This window comes from Furipterus horrens, unplaced genomic scaffold (genome assembly GCF_987537825.1).
Source record: "Furipterus horrens unplaced genomic scaffold, mFurHor1.1.pri manual_scaffold_5, whole genome shotgun sequence".
Taxonomy (NCBI): Eukaryota; Metazoa; Chordata; class Mammalia; order Chiroptera; family Furipteridae; genus Furipterus; species Furipterus horrens.
The window spans coordinates 202434706-202452133 of NW_028327175.1; the positions used below are offsets into that span (position 1 = coordinate 202434706).

General features: G+C 63.5%; 1 protein-coding gene across 1 annotated transcript; it reads right to left on the bottom strand.

Moving 5' to 3' along the window:
• Positions 1-1633: 1633 nt before the first annotated feature.
• Positions 1634-9442, bottom strand: BNIP3 (BCL2 interacting protein 3). Its single transcript, XM_090278803.1, has 6 exons — positions 9221-9442; positions 5087-5234; positions 4591-4672; positions 3464-3570; positions 3235-3384; positions 1634-2313 (listed from the first exon to the last, which is right to left on the bottom strand). The coding sequence occupies exons 1-6, from the start codon at positions 9264-9266 to the stop codon at positions 2268-2270; spliced, it is 579 nt and encodes a 192-aa protein (XP_090134929.1). The 5' UTR covers positions 9267-9442; the 3' UTR covers positions 1634-2267.
• Positions 9443-17428: the final 7986 nt, after the last annotated feature.

Genomic DNA, 17428 nt, shown 5'->3' on the forward strand with positions numbered 1-17428 from the left:
GACTGCCCCTTGGGCACCCAGGCCGCTGGGATCCCATGTCGGTCCTGCCCACCTCCCGCCCCTTCAGCAAGGCCCCTCGGTGAGTCGGGCTCCCTGATCGCTGTCTGACCTGGGCGGTCAGGGAAGCATCGCTGCGGCTGAGTCGGTCTCACAGACCGTCCGGGCCCCCTGCACCGTCCCTCGTCCCACCCCACCCCGTGCCCACCCACCCAGCGCATCCACACCGCGGTTTCGTGCACACGGGCAGACTGCGCGCTTCCCGTGGCTCTGCCTGAACAGCAGCTGCACGTGTCTCCTCAGACCCTCGCTCCCCAGGGTGCGCCGTGGGCTGTGGCCTCACAGACCCGCGCCCCCTCCCAGCGGGGGCTCCTGGGGCAGCTCGCCCACCACCACAGGGTCCCCGCCCCAGACAGACGCCCTGACGGCTGGCGTGGCCTCACCAGGTAGGCCTCTGTGCTCAGCGTGGCTGGCGGCTGCGTCCACGGGGTGGGACGTGACCCTGAGCAGCCTGGCCCGACTTCCTCCCCAGCAGCTGAGTCTGGGGAGGCCGACAGCGCCCCTGCAAGGCTGACCTGTGGGGGACCGGGCAGTCGTAAGACTGCCTGTCACTCCTACTTCCCGCCTGCGGGGCCTCGGCTGAGAAACCACTGTCGGCTTGCTGCCTGTCCCCCTTGGGTGAGGAAGCAGGCAGCGCCCCCTCCGTGGAGGCACCAGGGTCCGCGTCCCCTCTGCGCGGGCTGCAGCTGTGGCACTGCATTCAGTCTGGCACGGACACCCGAACGCTGAGGTTTGTGTTCAGGGCGAATTCTTCACGTGGGTTCCAGGTCACAAGGAAACTGGAGTCGCTCCGCCGTCACAGCTCCGCCCAGGGTTCCTCCAGCGCTGTGCCCACCCTGCCGTCTGGGGAGCACATGCGTCAGCATCAGGAAACTGCGTTCTCAAGTAGCAGTCGCGTGTTTAATTTTTAAATCTAAACTGGATTCTGTTTAGTATTTAGTACAATTCGTACCAAAGGCGCAGAGGTCTGTTTACAGAAGCCCCACTCCAGCACTGCCGTCCCACCTGAAAGGTGACAGAGGCACACCCACATGTGCGCCCCACGGACAGTGCAGGGACAGGAACGCCTGCAGCGGCCCCGCCCAGCCCTGTCCCATTTGTGAGAACTCGGCCCGCTTCACGAGCTCAGCCAAAGCCATCAGGACAGGGACACACGGCTGCCCATCAAGGGCCCGCTTGCCTCGGGGGTGGGGCACGCTAGCACTTTGAGGGGTGCCGATTCGGAGCCACGGTCCTGACACTAGACCCTGCATCCCAGGAGAGACGCACACCTGCTCAGTGTGACCTCCAACTCCAGAGGGGACAGGACGAGAATTCAGATGCCACTCAGCCAGCATTCTGCCAGCGGGAGCACCGTGTGACCACTTCCAAGATCGTTTCAACACAGACAAAGACTTTTGAAAATGAAAACGTTACATTTATTTAACACGACCGCGCCGAGTGGAAAGCAGGACAAGCGCACGGCGCAGCCCTGGGACCGCGCTGGAGAGAACGGAGGCCTCGGGTCACGAGAACAGCCCAGTTTAACGAAAACACCGACGCTGCTTTAAACCACAGAGCTGCACGTACAGTCATCGGAGGGTTTGGCAAAGATTTATTGTTTTCTGTTTCCAGTCCTGCAGACACGCGTGCTGGGGGCGAAGCTGAGTCTCGGAGCACAAACACGGACACACACGTGAGCCGCAGTCCAGCCGCCTCGTGGGGAAACGAGGAAGGTGCTCAGCAGGGCTCTCGGGCGCGTCCTGTGTGATCAACAAGCAGGCGCCACCCGCCCAGCACGGGGGCCGGCGTCTGCGCTGCACAGGGTCCGACGGGGCCGAGGCCACTGCACGGCCACGTCCAGGGCCTCCCATAGCGGGCCAAGCCCTTCATGGAGTCTTTCTAGCAACTACTCTTTCAAAACGGAGGTTTTAACTGAATTACGGGTACAGATCACTTTGACTAAAACACTACATACATGACTCGTGTGGTAAAGTTATTTATACGTGTATTTATATCAGAAATCCTGCACCGCCTTCCCCCGGGAGCGGTGAGTGGGACATGCTGACCGGCCCCGCACGTGGGGTCGGGTCCTGGTCCACGGGGCCGCGGGGACCGCTCTGCGTCTGAGCCGGGCGCACGGCCCGCACAGAGCAGGCGGCGGGGCGGCGGCCCGAGGGCCCTGGTGTGGCGCCCGCTCCGCCGTGAGAAGCCGCCGCCTCCAGGCCCCGTCAGAAGGTGCTGGTGGAGGGGGTCAGACGCCGCCCGATGTAGATCCTGCGCAGGAAAGCAACCGTGGTGAGCGGGCCTGGGGCGATGGGCCCCACCTGCCACAGGGACGCCCCAACCTGCAGCCGCCCGTGCCCCTACGCTGATGCAGCCACCGCGCAGTCTCTGCGCAGGGTGATGGCGCGCGAGTCCACAGAGGCCTTAGGGGGCGGGGGGGGGGGGGGGGGCCTGGCGGCCGGGCACACAGAAGGGGCCGGGCGGAGCGGCAGGAGGCACCAGGAGCTGCCCCTCAGGATCCGCGCGCCGCCCTGGGCGAGGAGGGCCGACAGCACCGCTGCGATGCCAGGGCGCACTGACGGCAAGGAGCCCACGCAGGACGCCGTTCCCACAGCAGTCGGAGCTGGGGCCCGGGGCTCAGAGCTCGGGGAGAATGACCTGCTCACACCTCCTGCCCAGCAGCACCAGCCTAAACCGGAAGCGGTCACGCCCGTCGCCTGCCAGGAAGCGGCAGCCACAGGACACTGTGGCCCAGCGTGACAAGCGAGGCCGTTCCCCCCACCCACCGACAGACGCGGGGGTGAACCCGCGGGGAGCAGCCCTGGCTCCCACAGACTCGGGCCGGGGCCACGTCCTCAGGGTCTAGGCTGAACTTGCGCTTTCTGCATCGTCAGGGTGAGAAGCCCGAGCAGCGAGGACCTCGCTGTCCCCGCTGAGGGACCCGCAGGAGGCGTGGTGGCGGCGGCACCCCTGCTCGCCACAGGCACTGCACCTGCACCCGGCACAGGGAGGGCAGCCGGCACGAGCCCCACACGCGTGCCCTCACCTGCACTGGCCTGCGGGGGACAGTGGTCCCGTGCGGGTGTCTTACACGCCGTTGCGTCAGCTGGGACTTATGACCCGCCCTTCCAGGGAAACGTTTAGAACGCAGTCACCGCGCCCCGGAACTGTCCCGCCGGCCGCGGCACTCACCCCAGCCCGATGGCCAGCAGGTGCGAGAGCAGCAGGGACGGCAGGAAGACTTTGAGGAACTCGGCTGAGAAGACGCCCCCCTTCTTCATGACGCTCGTGTTCCGCATGCTGAGTGTGGCCGCGCGCTTCGGGTGCCGGAACAGGAACTCCCTGCGGAGGCAAGAGCGGTGAGCCCGCCGCCCGCGCCGCGTCCCGGACCCCATGGCCCGGGCGCTCCGCGCAGACTCACTTGGGGGGGATGTTCTCGGGGCGGCTGGACCAGTCCCATATCCAGTCGGAGTTCTTCTTCAGGATGCTTTCGACCTCCCGCCGCCTCTCCAAGTAGTCTTCCTCGGACTGGGGGGGCGTTAGAGCAGAGGGCCCGTCACTCCCGCCGGGCCGGGGCCAGATGCGGGGCTCGGAGCCGCAAGTCCGCACGGCAGAGCCCGAGGAAGCGCCGTGGAGCGCGGACAAGGGTGCGCAGGGACGCCGCCCCCAGCGCTGGCTGCAGCGGAGCCGACGGCCCCGGGCCTGGCGGGGGCTCAGCGACCAACCACAGGCACACAGCAGCAGGCCCCGCGTGGGCGCCCAGCTTGAGAATTACACGTACGCTCACTAACGGGGTCACATACACGCTTTCTGTAGGGTTACAGGAGCCCCTGCATGTGAACGGCCTGTGCCTGAGCATAAAATCCCCTCCTAAAGCCCGGGCGGACACTGCTCCACAGTTCAGGGTTGCCCCGGAACATGGCACCCGCAGCTGAGCGGGGACCCCGTGCAGGGCAAAGCCTGGAGGCACGAGGACTCGTCCGTCCTTCCGAGGGAGACCGGCCTGGGCGGGAACGGACCAAGTGTGGCTGGAGAAGCCCCCGGGCGGCATTCCCTGGGCGCACCGGCCGCGGGGCCGTCAGCCTGCCCTCGGTGTCGCAGCAAAGCCCAGTGCTGACGCGTGAGCGCGGGGACCCAGGCTGCAACCCCAGCCTGGGCGGCTGCCAGCACCACAGCCCCACGCACCAGCGAGCGCGGCGTGAGGGCGCTTTCTGGAGGCAGCCGCTGCGCCCCATGGAAAATGCCGTCAGCACGGCGACCACGACAGCTCCAGGGCCCTGAGCGGCCTGTGGAGACACCGCTCTCCCGTGGACAGTAAACCGCACTCCTGACCCCCAACCCTCTTCCCACGGCCCACTCACACCTGCTCCAGCCGAAGGCACGTGGGGCCCCCCCGTCCTGGCTAAGCCTGCACCCCCCCCCCCATGCAGCCCTGTGTCAGCTCAGCGCTGAGACACCCTTGCCCCACACCCCCAGCTAAGGGCCCAGGCCAACGCACAGCTGGGTCCCGCTCCCAACGCGCGCCAGAGCACCCCAGGGCCGGCCTACCTGGGAGCTGTTCTTCCCGGTGCTGTGGCTGTCTGTCTCCGACGCTCGGTTCGTGTCCTGTGGGGTCTGAGAGCGAGGCGGGCTGGAAGCGAGAGGAGCGGGCATTGGGGACAGGACGCTTTAACCTTCTCTCCATCGGGGAAGGCACCGCTGCTCAGGCGGGGGCCACCCACAGGCTGGGGAGCAGCGTCCCTCCACCTGGTGGCACGCTGGGGCCAGGGCTGCCGCCTGCCTTTGACACTGAACTCAAAGAGCATCAACGGGCCAGTCCCAGGGGGACAGGGATAGCTAGACCTGGTGGGCTTTGTCACCTGCTGGCTCTGCAGGCTGTCACACAACCCTGGAGAGCACCTGACCTTTGATCTCAGACTCGTCTGTGCTGCCTGGAGTCCCCCTGGCTGTGCGAGGACAGCGGCTCATTTCAAAGCCTCTCCAGGCGACGAGCAGAAGTGGGAGCAGGAGGGGCAGAGCCGGCCGCCCAGGGGCCCGCACACACCTGTCGCAGTGAGAGCTTTTGGAGCTGCTGCGTCCAGACTCGTGCTGCGCGTCCAGCAGGATCTTCTCCATGTCCCCGTTGTAGAGAGATGCCGAGGCCGGGGCGCCGCCGCCGTTCCCGCTGCTGAAGTGCAGCTCCACCCAGGAGCCTGCGGGCGGCACGCGCGGGGTCCGGCCTGAGAGGGGCTGGGACGCAGCCCCAGGGCTCTGCGCGCACCCCGCCTGGCCCTGCCCCACCCGCCTGAGGACGGGGACCCCTCGGCTCAGAGCGGAGCCCAGGCAGCCTGAGTGCTTCAGGGGTGTTCCTGCAGAGAAGGGGCGCGGGGAGAGCGGGAGGGAAACGTCCACCCGCGCTTCTCCCCCACGCCGGACCGGGGACCAAACCCACAGCCCAGCCTGTGCCAGACCGGGACTCGAACCAGCAGCCTTCTGCCTTGTGGGACGACACCCCCCAAAAGGCGCCAACACAAGGTGAACAGAGTTTAGAAACTGTGGAAGTTTAAGCCCCTTCGCACTGGCCGGCCGGACGCCCCCACCCTGAGGCGGGCCCCACGAGGCACGTTTGCTGCTGTGTCGTTCCACCCGAAGCCCGAGGAAGACTCGGGACACAGCCGACGCTGATGGAGCAGAGCAGGCCGCCCGTCGGGTCCTGCGTCCCCACAGGGCGCGAGCTCCGTCTGAACTGCAGTCCCCGACAGACTATCGTGGCAGCGTTTACAGTCAGGACTATCATTAGCACCAGGTCACCTGCTCATCCAAATAGAACGCGGCCGCAGCACCCCCACCCCAGCCGCAGGACCCCCCAGCCGCAGCCCAGTGCTCAGTGGCCGGGAGCAGGTGCAGTGGGTGCCGGGCTGCGCACCGGGTGACAGGCAGAGCCAGGCACAGAGGCGGCTCGAGCAGACACCCTGGGCCAGCGAGCATGGCGGGGGGTGGGGTGGGGGTGGGGTTGGTTTTTCCTGTGCGCAGGCCGGGGGTTTGACAGGTGGGGGAGCTGGAAGGTGGAAGTGACCTGGCACATCCCACAGGGCAGGGAAGAGCGCTGTCCCGCAGGCGCTGCTGGGAGGGTCCCCTCGGCTGCGGCAAAGGAACCACAGGTGTGAGGATGGAAGCTTGGGAGGCGCCAGGACCAAATGGCACCTGCAGGCCACCAAGTGTGTGGATTCAACCGTGTGGCCGTCACTCCCAGAACCCCCCTGCACTGCCCCACCACCAACTACCCACTCTGAATGCTTCTGCAACATCACGCTGTCCCCGCTGGGGACACGCGGGTTGGACCCCTGGGCTGGGAGGTGGTGACGTGTGCTCAGTGGTCCCAGAACTGCGCGCTCCGGCCGTCCCAGCATGAGCAGCAGCTGCCTCGAGCGCGGCCTCACCAGTTGTCACGCTCAGCCACGGGGGCTCACCTGCGTCCCCAGTTTGTAACAAGGCTGAACGTGTCCTGTTACTGGCCGTTTGGGTGGCATGTCCATCAGCTGTGCCATCAGAACGCGGCCTCACGCAGACCCAGGCGCAGCGCGTCCGACTCGTGACCTGCACGTGTGGCCTGACCTACCACGCGTGACCTGACAGTGGCCTCTCGCGCCCCTGCCCCCCTCCCCCGGCCCGTCGGCCGCGCTGCTGGCAGCACCTGGCACCGTGGGTCCCCAGCGCGTCCGTCCCTGTGGCGGCACATGGAGGAGGGCACGCCAGGGACGGAGTGCAGGCAGGATCTAGGGAACCGCCAGGAGCTCATTGTCCTACAGACGCCACCGCCTCGCGGGGATGGGCAGCCGGTGTCCTAAACGGCAGCACCGCACGCCACGCCGCCGCCACACTGAGGGGCGCGGTCCTAACCCGCAACGGCCTCCACCTGTGAACCAGAAAAAGGCGGGCCCGGGCCCGGGAGTGGACCAGAGCCTGCAGCTGCGCGCCCTTCCTCCGCCAGCCTCTCCCGCGGCCTCACACCCGCCCGCGCACTGGACAGGCCACAGCTCGGAGCAGCCAGCGGCAGGGCCCGCACGGGCTCCTCCAGCGGCCGGAAGGGTTCGCAGCCGTCCTGCCCGCCCTGGAGGAGGTGGGCTGTTCGCACCCTCGGATCGGTCGTCAACCCACCTGCACCCCAAGGCTGCCCTGGGCTCCTCCAGAACAGCAAAGACTCTCCTCTCATTCAAGAAAACTGAACACTAAAATGACAACAAACTCACAACCACCAACAACAGAATCTAAAAAATAAAAACAAAATCCCGCTAAGCAAACCAGAACAGGAACAGAATCCTAGGTGTGGGGGTCACCTGGAGGGTTATCAGCTGGGGGGGGTAGAAATGGGGAAACGGTGCAGGGACTGAGGAGCACAACTGGTTGGTACAAAACAGACGGGGGGGCGTTAATAACATAGGAGAGGGTGGAGCCAAAGAACAAGCACAGCCCACGGGCATGAACTCAGGGGGGTGGGAGTGCCGGAGGGAAGGGGGTACTGGGTGGGGGGAGCGAAGGGGAAAGTGGGACACTGTAACAACGTAAAACATAATTTAAAAAAAGCCCAGGGTTTCAGAGCTCGTGGCAGCGGCCAGGGACGTCCCAGCGGACACAGCGGACACCGTCCCGCGGCTGCGGTGTATTCACTGCACCGCCAGGGCCGCCTCGGGACCCCACGGGGACAAGAGTCGTCTCCCAGCAAGTCCTCAGCGTCCTTGAGAAACACCCGCCCCCCACGACTGTCTGCAGAAGCCTTGGGTCCAAATCCGTCTCCCGGGGCCCAGCTCCCCGAGGGGCAGGCGCGTGACTATCGGGCTGCAGCGCTGGGTGGGAAGCCGCTCCCCGGCAGGCGGAAGAAGGGCCGCTAGGAACGGACTCAGCCCTGGGGAGCCGGGGCTGCGCCGCCCGGAACCGCAGGGACGTCCTCGGCCACGAGCCTCCGGTCCGGGCAGCCCCGGCACAAAGCCCCGCTCTCCGCGTCCACGTCCACCGAGACCACGGCCCGCAGGGCGGCCGCCGGCGAACTGCTCCCACTTGGCTGCCGGGGCGGGGGGGGGGGGGCGGCGCTGCCGCTGTGGGTCCGGCCCGACGCCAGCGGCTGCTCCCGCCTACCGCGCAGCGGCCCCGCCGGCCCCTCCCGGCCGCGGAGGCGAGTGCCCGGCCGCACGTAGACACGAGCGCTGCCCAGCGAGGCCCACATCAGGGGCCGGGCGGCAAATCCCCCCGTCGGTCCCTGAGGTCGCCCGCCAGTGACTCAGCAGCTCGGTGCCCATCCAGGGGGACGGAGCCCCAGCCCGACCCGACCCGGCCCAGCACGCGGACTGGGAGCCTCAAGCAGCCGGAGCACTGGAGGGGGCGGTTTCAGGGCAGAGCTCGTGAAGCCCCCTCGGACCCTCCGTGCGGAAAAGGCAGAGAAGACGAATCCCTTCGTGTAGTTCCAGCAAAAGAGCCGGTCCGTCCCGGAACGCGGCCGCGGCTCCCAGCACAGGCGCCGCGCGCGGCCAGCTCGGCTCGGCCGTCCCCCCAACGGCGTAGGGACACGAAGCTCCGTCTCCGCGGTGGGCGGCCTCCCCAGCCTCCCCGGGCTCCTGGGCGCCCCCGAGTCCCCAGACCGGCCCGCACGACCGGCGCCTTGCAGGGCGCGGGCTTCCGCTCCGAGCGGCCGGGCCGGTTGCCCCCGCGTCAGCTCTGAGCCCCGCTTGGAAACGACCCTGTGGTGCACGGGGGGCGCGCGCCCGGCTCCACCCGTCCCCGGGCCGACTCCTTGAACGCCGCCCGCCTCTGACGCCGAGACAAGCAGCCCGGGGCCGGGCACCGGGCGCGTCGTTCCCCCTCCCTGAGCCCCGACCGCCGCCGCGCACCGAACGGCTCCGGGCAAAGGGAAGCCCAGGCGATTCGGCCAAACGCCCGGCTTCTGCGCTGCAACCCACGCCGGACCGACCCGCGGCGCGCGAGCGAGAACACGGCCTTGAAGAGGCGCCGCAGCGCCAGCTGCCCGGGCTACCGAGCCCGGACACCCCCCGGGACCTGCGCCCGGCACCCCGCGCCGAAGCCCGGCCGCGCAGGCGCAGCCACGGCTCCCACGCCGTCCCGGCGCCCGGCCTCCCCCGCCTCCCGCGCGGCCTCTGCCGGCCCCTCGGCGGCCTCGTCCCGGCCTCCGCGGCCCCCGGCGGCTCACCGTGCAGGCTCTCCTCCTGCAGCCCGGGCGTCCCGCTCTGCGACATGGCGCCGGAGGGAGGGCACTGCGGCCGGAGGGCGCGCTGGGCTCGGAGCCGGCGTCCCGGCCGGGGAACCTAGGTGTCGGGCGATCCGAAGCGGACGGGCGGGAGCGGGGTCACGAGCTCGGGGCCGGGCGGTGCAGCAGCGTCAGCCCAGGGCCCCGACTGATTGACGCGCAGCGGCGGACGCGGGGCAGATAAGCGGCGGCTGAGCGGCGGCGTCGCCCATTGGCCGCCGGCTGAGGCCGGGGCGTGCGCGGGGGCGTGGGATGCGCGGGGCGCGTGCGGCGCGTGCAGCGCGTGCGCGGGGTGGGACCCAGGCGCCGGCTGAGGCTCGGGCGCGCGTGCGCAGTGGGACTGTTAAAGGGGAGACGCTCGTGCGTGGGGCGGGGTCCGACGGTCAGGGCTCATGTACGCAGGCGCGGGCGGGGCAGTGTCTGCGGTGAGCGGCGGGGCGGGGCTAAGCCGCTGGGGGCGGGGCGCTGTTGGCCGGTCCGGGACCCTGCGGGACGGGCAGGCCGGGGTGCTGCGCTGGCGGAGCGGGCAGCGGGCGAGGACACTGAGCCCCGCAGGGCCATCTGGCCTGTTGCCCGAGGGCCTGCCGTTCTCCCTCAAACGGGGAGGCATGAAGGGGAGGAGAAACCAGCCCGGCCCAGGGCCCCAGGGGCCTGCCGGTGGCCTGCGCGGAACCGGGCCAGGCCGTCTGCGAAGACAGCCGCGAGCCAGCCCGCGGCCAGCAGCAGGGGAAGCCGGCCCCGCGGTGCAGGGCCGGCCGGGGCAGCGCGCTGTGGGTCAGGCCCGCGGGCGGTCAGACCAGGGTCTCCAGCAGCCGGGGCCCCGCACAGCCGTGCGAGGTCAGCGCGGACGCCCGCGCGTGACCAGTAACTGACGCTCCCAGGCTCTGCGCCCGCCTGCAGCTCGGGGCCCAGCAGGGAAGCCGGGGCGCCCTGGCCCATCTTGAGGCTCCCCCGCCCCATTCGGGGGCCCCTCCCCTCCCGGCCTTCGGGTCCCTGCGGGGCCCAGTGACGGGGACCCCCGCCCAGCAGCTCTGAGCAGCACCCGCGCTCTCCGTCTGGATCGGGGTGCTCCCCGCAGGGCACGAACTAAGCCTTCTTTCTGGGTGTCGGGGTGCTGGCCTACCCTCCCGCGGGACCCGCAGTCCCCGTTCTCACTCAGCACGTACTCGCCAGCCACCCCCGTCACAGCGGGGTTCCCTGGGGACACACAGGTGCCAGGTCCCCACAGGGCGTCCCCACCCCACGGCACCGCTCTCGGCGCGCACCCCGAGCGCAGGGGCTTCTCCGCCAGTGCGGCGCTTTCCGGTTTCTCTTCGCGGCGCAGCGTACGGGGCTTGCACCCCTTTGTCAGCTGTACCTCTAAGTATTCGTACTTAAATGCTGTCATTACCCTTCTTGTGACATTTCGTGGGATTGGTTGTGCCGGTGCATAGAACCGTCCCTGGTTTTGTGCGTCGTCTCGTCTGCAACCTGCTGAGCTACGTGAGTTGTATGAGCCCGCCGGGTCCCTAAGGCGAGCACCCGGAGGTGTTTAAGTGAAAATGTGTCCTTCTGCACCCTGGCCTTCCCTCCGCGGGTGGGACCCACTACCGGGCCGTGGACGGAAAAGGGGTTCTAAGGCACGTGACCTCGCAGGGGGACCTGATGGCAAGTTCCTAACTGGGCGGGGCGTCCCGGAGCGTCCAGGTGGACTCCCCTTGGCAGTGCCCCCGCCAGCCCCCTCCTCCTAAAGCTGACAGGCGAGCAGTCTCCACCCGCCGGGCATCCCGTCCCGCCTGCTTCCTCCCACCCGCCCGCAGTCTTCCTCAGTTCCCGCCTTAACCTCAGATGCATTAAAAAAAAAACCTGCCAAGTGTTTTCTCCGAAGCCCTTATCTCCCTCTGTGAGATCTCGCTTCCAGGCGTGTCCTCTATTTGGCTCAAATAAGCTTTTTTAAAAATTCTCAGCAGGTGTGGACGTTCCTGCCTGGACAAGTCCCAGCAACCTCCAGCCTTGGAGGGCCCCCCAGGGGGCCGAGGCTGCTGGGAACCTGCCCTGGGCCCCGGGGCGCCCAGTCAGAGCTGGGGATCCAAGGAAGAGTGAGAAATGGGGGGGAGGGGGCAGTGACTTGAAAGTTATAAAAAATAAAGTTTATTAAGAACAATATACTAAATTCTACTCATGAAAACGTATAGCATTAAATGTATCTTAAGAAAAGGTATAAAGTTGTCACTATAACAAACATCCGAACCTGTAAGAACTTTTATGAGTTTATTTAAGACGAACTGACGACACCTGGCAGGAAGCAAAACCTCACTGGGCTGAGCAGATGCTCCAGAAAAGAGCCGTTTCACACCTTCTTTTTCCCATTACAGTCCAAAGAGGGTGCCTAGGGGTTAGGTGAACTCCACTGGGGATGGATTGGGGGGCGGGAGAGAGCAAAGCAGGTGGCTGCAGGATCGTTAAGAGTCAACAGTTAACCCAGGTGACTCTAATGACAATGACAGGACTCGGGTCTGGGTTCTCTGAGCTTTCGGAGCTAGTTGTGCCTGAGGGTCTGGGAAAGTGACCCTGGCTTTCCAAAGATATGTCATCTTAGATGCAAAAGGACAACAGACGGGCTCAGCGAAGGTGAAGGGTGACTTTGTCAGGGAAGATTCTAGCCTCGGCACGTCAGCCGGGACCAGCCTTTCCGTTTCAGACCACCCTATGCAGTCACTCTGGGTCGTGAGTCTGGAGGGTCGCCCAGCAGGGGCCTCCCTGAGCTGCTCAGGTTTAGCACGGGGCCCCTTTTCTTCACAAAAGAAATGATCAGCGTCCTTTAAAAGGCTAGGAAAAAAGATGGAGGCTTAGACGGACACGCTCGGCCTCCCTCTACAACTAGAGAGGAATACAACTACTTCAAAACAAAGGATAACTAGAAATTCCAGAAAATAAAGCTACACGGAAGCCCAATGTATGAAGTTGTAAACCAGCGGTGCCCTTTGGGCAGGTAGGGGGAGCGAAAGTGGGCAGTGCTGTTTGCGGTCGCACCAGGGACAGCGGCGGGGAGAACAATCCCAGCGGCAGGGAGGACAATCCCAGCGGCAGGGAGGACAATCCCGGCTGCAGTCAAACCCCAGCGGCTCGCGACCCCAACGCTGGGGAAAGCAGCCACCACATCGCCTGGAACAGTGAGGCCCAGGGGGTGGGAGGACGGATCCCGGTCTCCTAGCGGAATAACTGTGTGAATCCATCTTGGACCCCCGCCCCCAAAGAAAGCACCACAGGGCTGCGAAATAGGTCGCAGACAGGCACCGGTCGCTGATTTGTGACGCTTACACAGGCACTGCCCCCTACAGCCGGCCCAAGAAAACAAAACGCATCTGTCAAAATGAGGCAGACAACTATAGAAATCCCGGTGGCGCAGCTCACCAGGCAGCAGATAGAGAACCTGACAGATGAACAGATAAGAAACCTGTCAGAGGCTCAGTTCTGGGCCATTGTTATCAGGTGGCTTACAGAATTAACAAAAGATCTGGAAAAAGATGAGAAAGAATCGAAAAACACTCATACTGAAAGGAACAAAACCACATACAAGACAGATGGTGAGGAAATAAAATCCAGAGTTCAAATCAACAAACTGGAATATGGAGAAGGAACAAGCAGTCAACCAATGCAGCGAGAGGAAACGGGAAGCAAGGAAAATGATGAGAGGGTCAGAAACCTCTGGGACAGCTATAAAAGGCCCAACATAAGAATCATTGGTTTACCAGAGGGCGAAGAAGATGAACTAGAAACTTAAAAATTAAGTGAAAATATAATAAAGCAGAACTTCCCAAACTTGGGGAAGGAAATAGACTTACAGGTCCAGGAAGCACAGAGAGTTCCAAAAAAACTGGCCCCAGGGAGAACCACTCCAAGACACATTATAATCAAAATGTCAAAAGTTAAAGATAAAGAGAGAATCCTAAAAGCAGCAAGAGAGAAGAAAAGAATCATGTACAAAGGGGTCCCAATTAGACTCTCAGCTGACTTCTCAAGGGAGACCCTGCAGGCAAGAAGGGACTGGCAAGAAATATTCAAAGTAATGAAAATCCAAAACCTACAACCACGAATACTCTATCCAGCGAAATTGTCATTCAGAATAGAAGGGCAGAGAAAGTGTTTCCAGGACAAAATAAAACTGAAAGAGTTCATTAGATCCAAACCACTGTTATATGAGATGTTAAAGGGACTGGTTCAGAAAAGGGAGGATCAAAACTATGAACATTACAATGAAAACTGCATCACAAGAACCAACAACAGAAGCTAGGGAACCGAAACAAAGGCAAGCTAAACAGGCAATGAGAGTGGAAAAAGAACTACAGGTATGGGGAGCATATTGGGGGGAGGTCAGCAGGGAGGGGGAAGGGGGAGAGGGAGGGAGATGATATAGGAATTAAGAAGCATGGTAAGAGGGAATGGAATAGACAGAGAGGTTGAGAAGAACTATATGCACAACCAATGGACATGGTCAAAAAGGGGGGGACAACTGGAGGGAGGGGGGCCACCGGGTGGAGGGGAGAAGAGGGAAGGGAAATTGGGACAAATGTAACATTATAATCAATAAAACACATTTTAAAAAAATAAATAAAAGGCTAGGAAAAAACTCTACATGAAATTAATAAATTTAACATTTGTATAAAATAATTAAAGTAGAATGGATGAGTTAGAAAAAAATTTTATTAACTTCAAACTTTTAATGATAAGTGAAACATTTTGAGCCAGAAATGAGGACATTATTATAAATTCAGAGGAAATTTTAAAATATGATACAAACATATACACAATTGCAATTTTTAAAAAACCTAATGTATGAATTACCAGAGCAGACTCCTAAGGAGGAAGGGGTTCTTATAAAGGGGCAGAAGTAACTGAAAAGGCAGCGGTGGAAGATCTCCTGTCCCAGGAATGTGACAGCAAGGACTTCCCTGTCACCTCCTGGCTGAGATCCAACAGTGAGCTTTTACCTGTCCATTCTCTGAGGTTGCTACGACCCTGATACTAGCATCAGACCATGAGAGCCTCATAAGGAATAAAACACGGGACCAAGAATCATTTCCCATGCTTGTAGGGCATAAAACACACATCACAAACAAACTTAGTGGGTTGGAAATGTTGGGGGGGGGTGGATCCAGTGTTTATTAATCACACCTGAAGCCCCGCTCTGGCCACAGAAACACCAACAGCACGTGGAGCCGAGTGCCCGCCCCCCTCCCAGCCCCAGGAGGCTCCACGCGCCGGCGCCCGTGTGTGTCCCGTTCCCGCAGCGGGTACCCACGGGCCGGCTCCCAGCAGCTCGGTGAGCTCCCACGTCGCCCAGAACACCGCTTTCCTGCCGCCCTCCGCCCAGCCGGGCCTCTGACACTCACGGCCGCACCCCTCCCCGGCGAAGGGGCCGCACCTGAAGCCTCCGGTGAACACCGCGCGTGGCAGGGAACCACTGGGACGCTCATCCCGAGTCAGGAGGGGCCTGGCCGCAGCCCTGGCCTGGGGGGCTGAGCCGATGCCGCAAAAACGAAAGTTCGAAAACCAAAAAGGAGGAGCCAGACGGCCCTCCCGACCCTCCCCCACCCCCACCCCCAGGTGGCTCCATGAGGGCAGGTTTGTTAGCATCTGTTAATTAAACCATTGAATTAACAAAAAACAAACACACACCGGTAGAAATGTTTACCTCGAAAATCCAAGCCCGGCCGTGGAGAAAGCACTGATCGAGTAGGAATTTAATTGGACGCGTGTGAGGGGTGACCGTGCCGACCAGCGGGGCCAGCCTCGTGATGGACGGACAGAGGGCACCTCGTTCCTAAGCGCAGCGGCAAAGACATCTCAGAACAAACTTCACGAGAAGCACTCAAGACACAGAGAAAATGCTTACGTTTTGCTGGAAGCCACGAAGACATCACTAATGATCGCGGAAGCAAAGCAGGTTGACTGTCAGCGAGAAACCACAGCCCGAAAAGGCGTCCCTCGGACTGAGGCCCAGGGCGGCCAACCTGGACTGATCACCTGACCTGAGGCAGCTTCAGTCTCCCAGGACCCTCGTCCTCGCCAGCCAGTCCAGAAGGCCACCTGTCACGTGAGCCTGCTCCAGCCCCGCCAGGGAGCAGAGGCGAGGGGCCAGGGCGAGAACCCTCCCCTTTCCTGTTCCCCAGAGAAAAGGTGTCCTGGCCCAAAGCAGTCCTTCCATTTCTGAATGTGCTTATTGGTTTGAGAGAGGGGGAAGGGAGAGAAAGACGCACCCATCGAAATTCGCTGTTCCACTTCTTGATGCATTCATTGACTGATTCTTGTATGTGCCCTGGTGGGGCTGGGGGGGCCGAACCCGCACCCTGGGGTAGCAGGAAGGTGCTCTGACCAGTGGAGCACGTGGCCAGGGCTCTGTCTTTGTTAACAGCTCCCTTCCCCGCCCTTCTTCCTAGAAAAACCTTCCTTTCGGTGCAGCCCCTGGGGACACCTCCTCCTGCCGGGCGGGGTGCTGCCGGGCTCAGGAGTCCATTGTAAAGCCAGTTAGATCTGCACGTGCGCACGGTTGGGTTTGTTTTAACGCCCTTCAGGGAAAGGTGGGAGCATGGGGAGAGCTAAGCCCTCCGTGACCTGGTCGTGGGCCCCACGGAGGTCTGAGCCCTGCCTCGTACGACCCCATCTACCTCACAGCCGCCCGGCGGGCCGGCTGGGCCAGTCTTACTGAAGTAAAGCAGTTGTGAGTGAGGGACCCAGACGGGAAGGAGGGACCCACCAGCCCCCACAGGGCGGCCAAGGCCTCACACGCAGAATGTGCGTGTGTCGTGGGACTCGGGGAGCCACGAACACCCCAGTGGGGAGCGGGCAGGGGCAGCAAGGCACACTCTGTGGCCCCGTGAACACAAGATGCTGGGCTGGGGTTGTCTGGGGTCCCTGGAGCCCCCTGGAATGGCAGTCGGTGGGCAATCAGGGGTGTTGATCTGGGTGGGCAGCGGCCGCAGCTGTGGCGTGGGAGCCTCCAAGGCCCCGCAGAGGCAGCCCGAGGGCGCATGGCTCCTGGGAGGCCCCAGCCGGGTCAGGCCCGCAGGGTGGGGGGCGGGGTGCAGGTTTCCCCCTGAGGAAGGGAGTAAGCCCCGTCCTTAGTTCCCCTGGTGACCAGCAAGGCTGTGTCAGTGGGTGGGGACATTATTCAAATGAGCCGGACTCTCCGAGCGCCAGGCGGGACAGTGGAGGGACTGTTTGCCACCTTCCCGGGGACTCTCAGTCCCGGCTGGAGCGCCTGCCGCCCGGTCACGCTGTTGTTTCCCTTCTCTACCAGGAAAACAGAGCTTTTCCACGAATTCCCAGTGATGTCTGTGCTGTGCTGGGCTATTTTGGGGGTTGGCGTGATGAAATATTTAGAATTGTCAACAAAGTGCTGGCGCCATGTCTCCGGCTTGTGCCGCTCGTGTCCCCACTGGTTAGGGAACAGGGTCTTCTCCAAAGGAAAGGGCAGGTGGTCAGAGCCTGGCCTGCCCGTGGCTGAAATGTCCCAGACAGGAAGCGGCTCCTGCCAAAGCCGCACGGCCATCCCCACAGCAGCCTGACGCGGCCGCCACGCTTGTTTGTCCTTGTCCCTGAAGCAATAGCTCAGCTGCTCTGTGAGCAGAGAGCAGAACGGCTTGTGTCGGCTCCCTGCAGGTGGCACGGGGCCACACTCTGAGCAAACACGGTCATGAGACCCGTCACGTGGTGGCGGGGGGGTGTAGGGGGGAAGGTTGGCTGCTGGGAGCTGGGAGCAGAGAAGCAGGTCTGGTCCCCCGGGGGCAAGAGCCCAGCCGAGGTGCTGCGGCTGTGCCCCTCCATGGAAGCCCCTGCCACGCCGGGGTGGTCGCGTTCTCCTTCAGACTACCGAGACGGGGCCCCCAGAGCCTCAGCCCCTGTCACAGCCCTGTCCTCGTGTCCCAGGAGAGTGGCAAGCGGGCTCCTGAAATGCCCTGCAGGGGCCCCGGTCGGGCTTCGCAGGGGCAGTCGAAGTTGCCTCCGGCCTCAGTGGCGAGGGGCGGTCATACAGGAATACAGGAAAGGGGACCCGAGCAGGAGGGCACGCAGGCCTCGGCTGGGGCTCCCGGGGTAGGGGGTGTGTGTGGAACATACAGCCGAGTGCCAGCCAGAGGGACCTAGGAACCCCGGGCTGAGGCAGGGTCCTCC

Excerpts from the sequence above, each read along its gene's own strand:
- BNIP3 (XM_090278803.1), bottom strand. The coding sequence starts at position 9,266 with ATGTCGCAGAGCGGGACGCCCGGGCTGCAGGAGGAGAGCCTGCACG. Across the intron at positions 5,235-9,220 it reads GCAGGAGGAGAGCCTGCACG|GCTCCTGGGTGGAGCTGCAC; the intron begins GTGAGCCGCCGG and ends TGCCGCCCGCAG. Across the intron at positions 4,673-5,086 it reads AAAAGCTCTCACTGCGACAG|CCCGCCTCGCTCTCAGACCC; the intron begins GTGTGTGCGGGC and ends TCTCGCTTCCAG.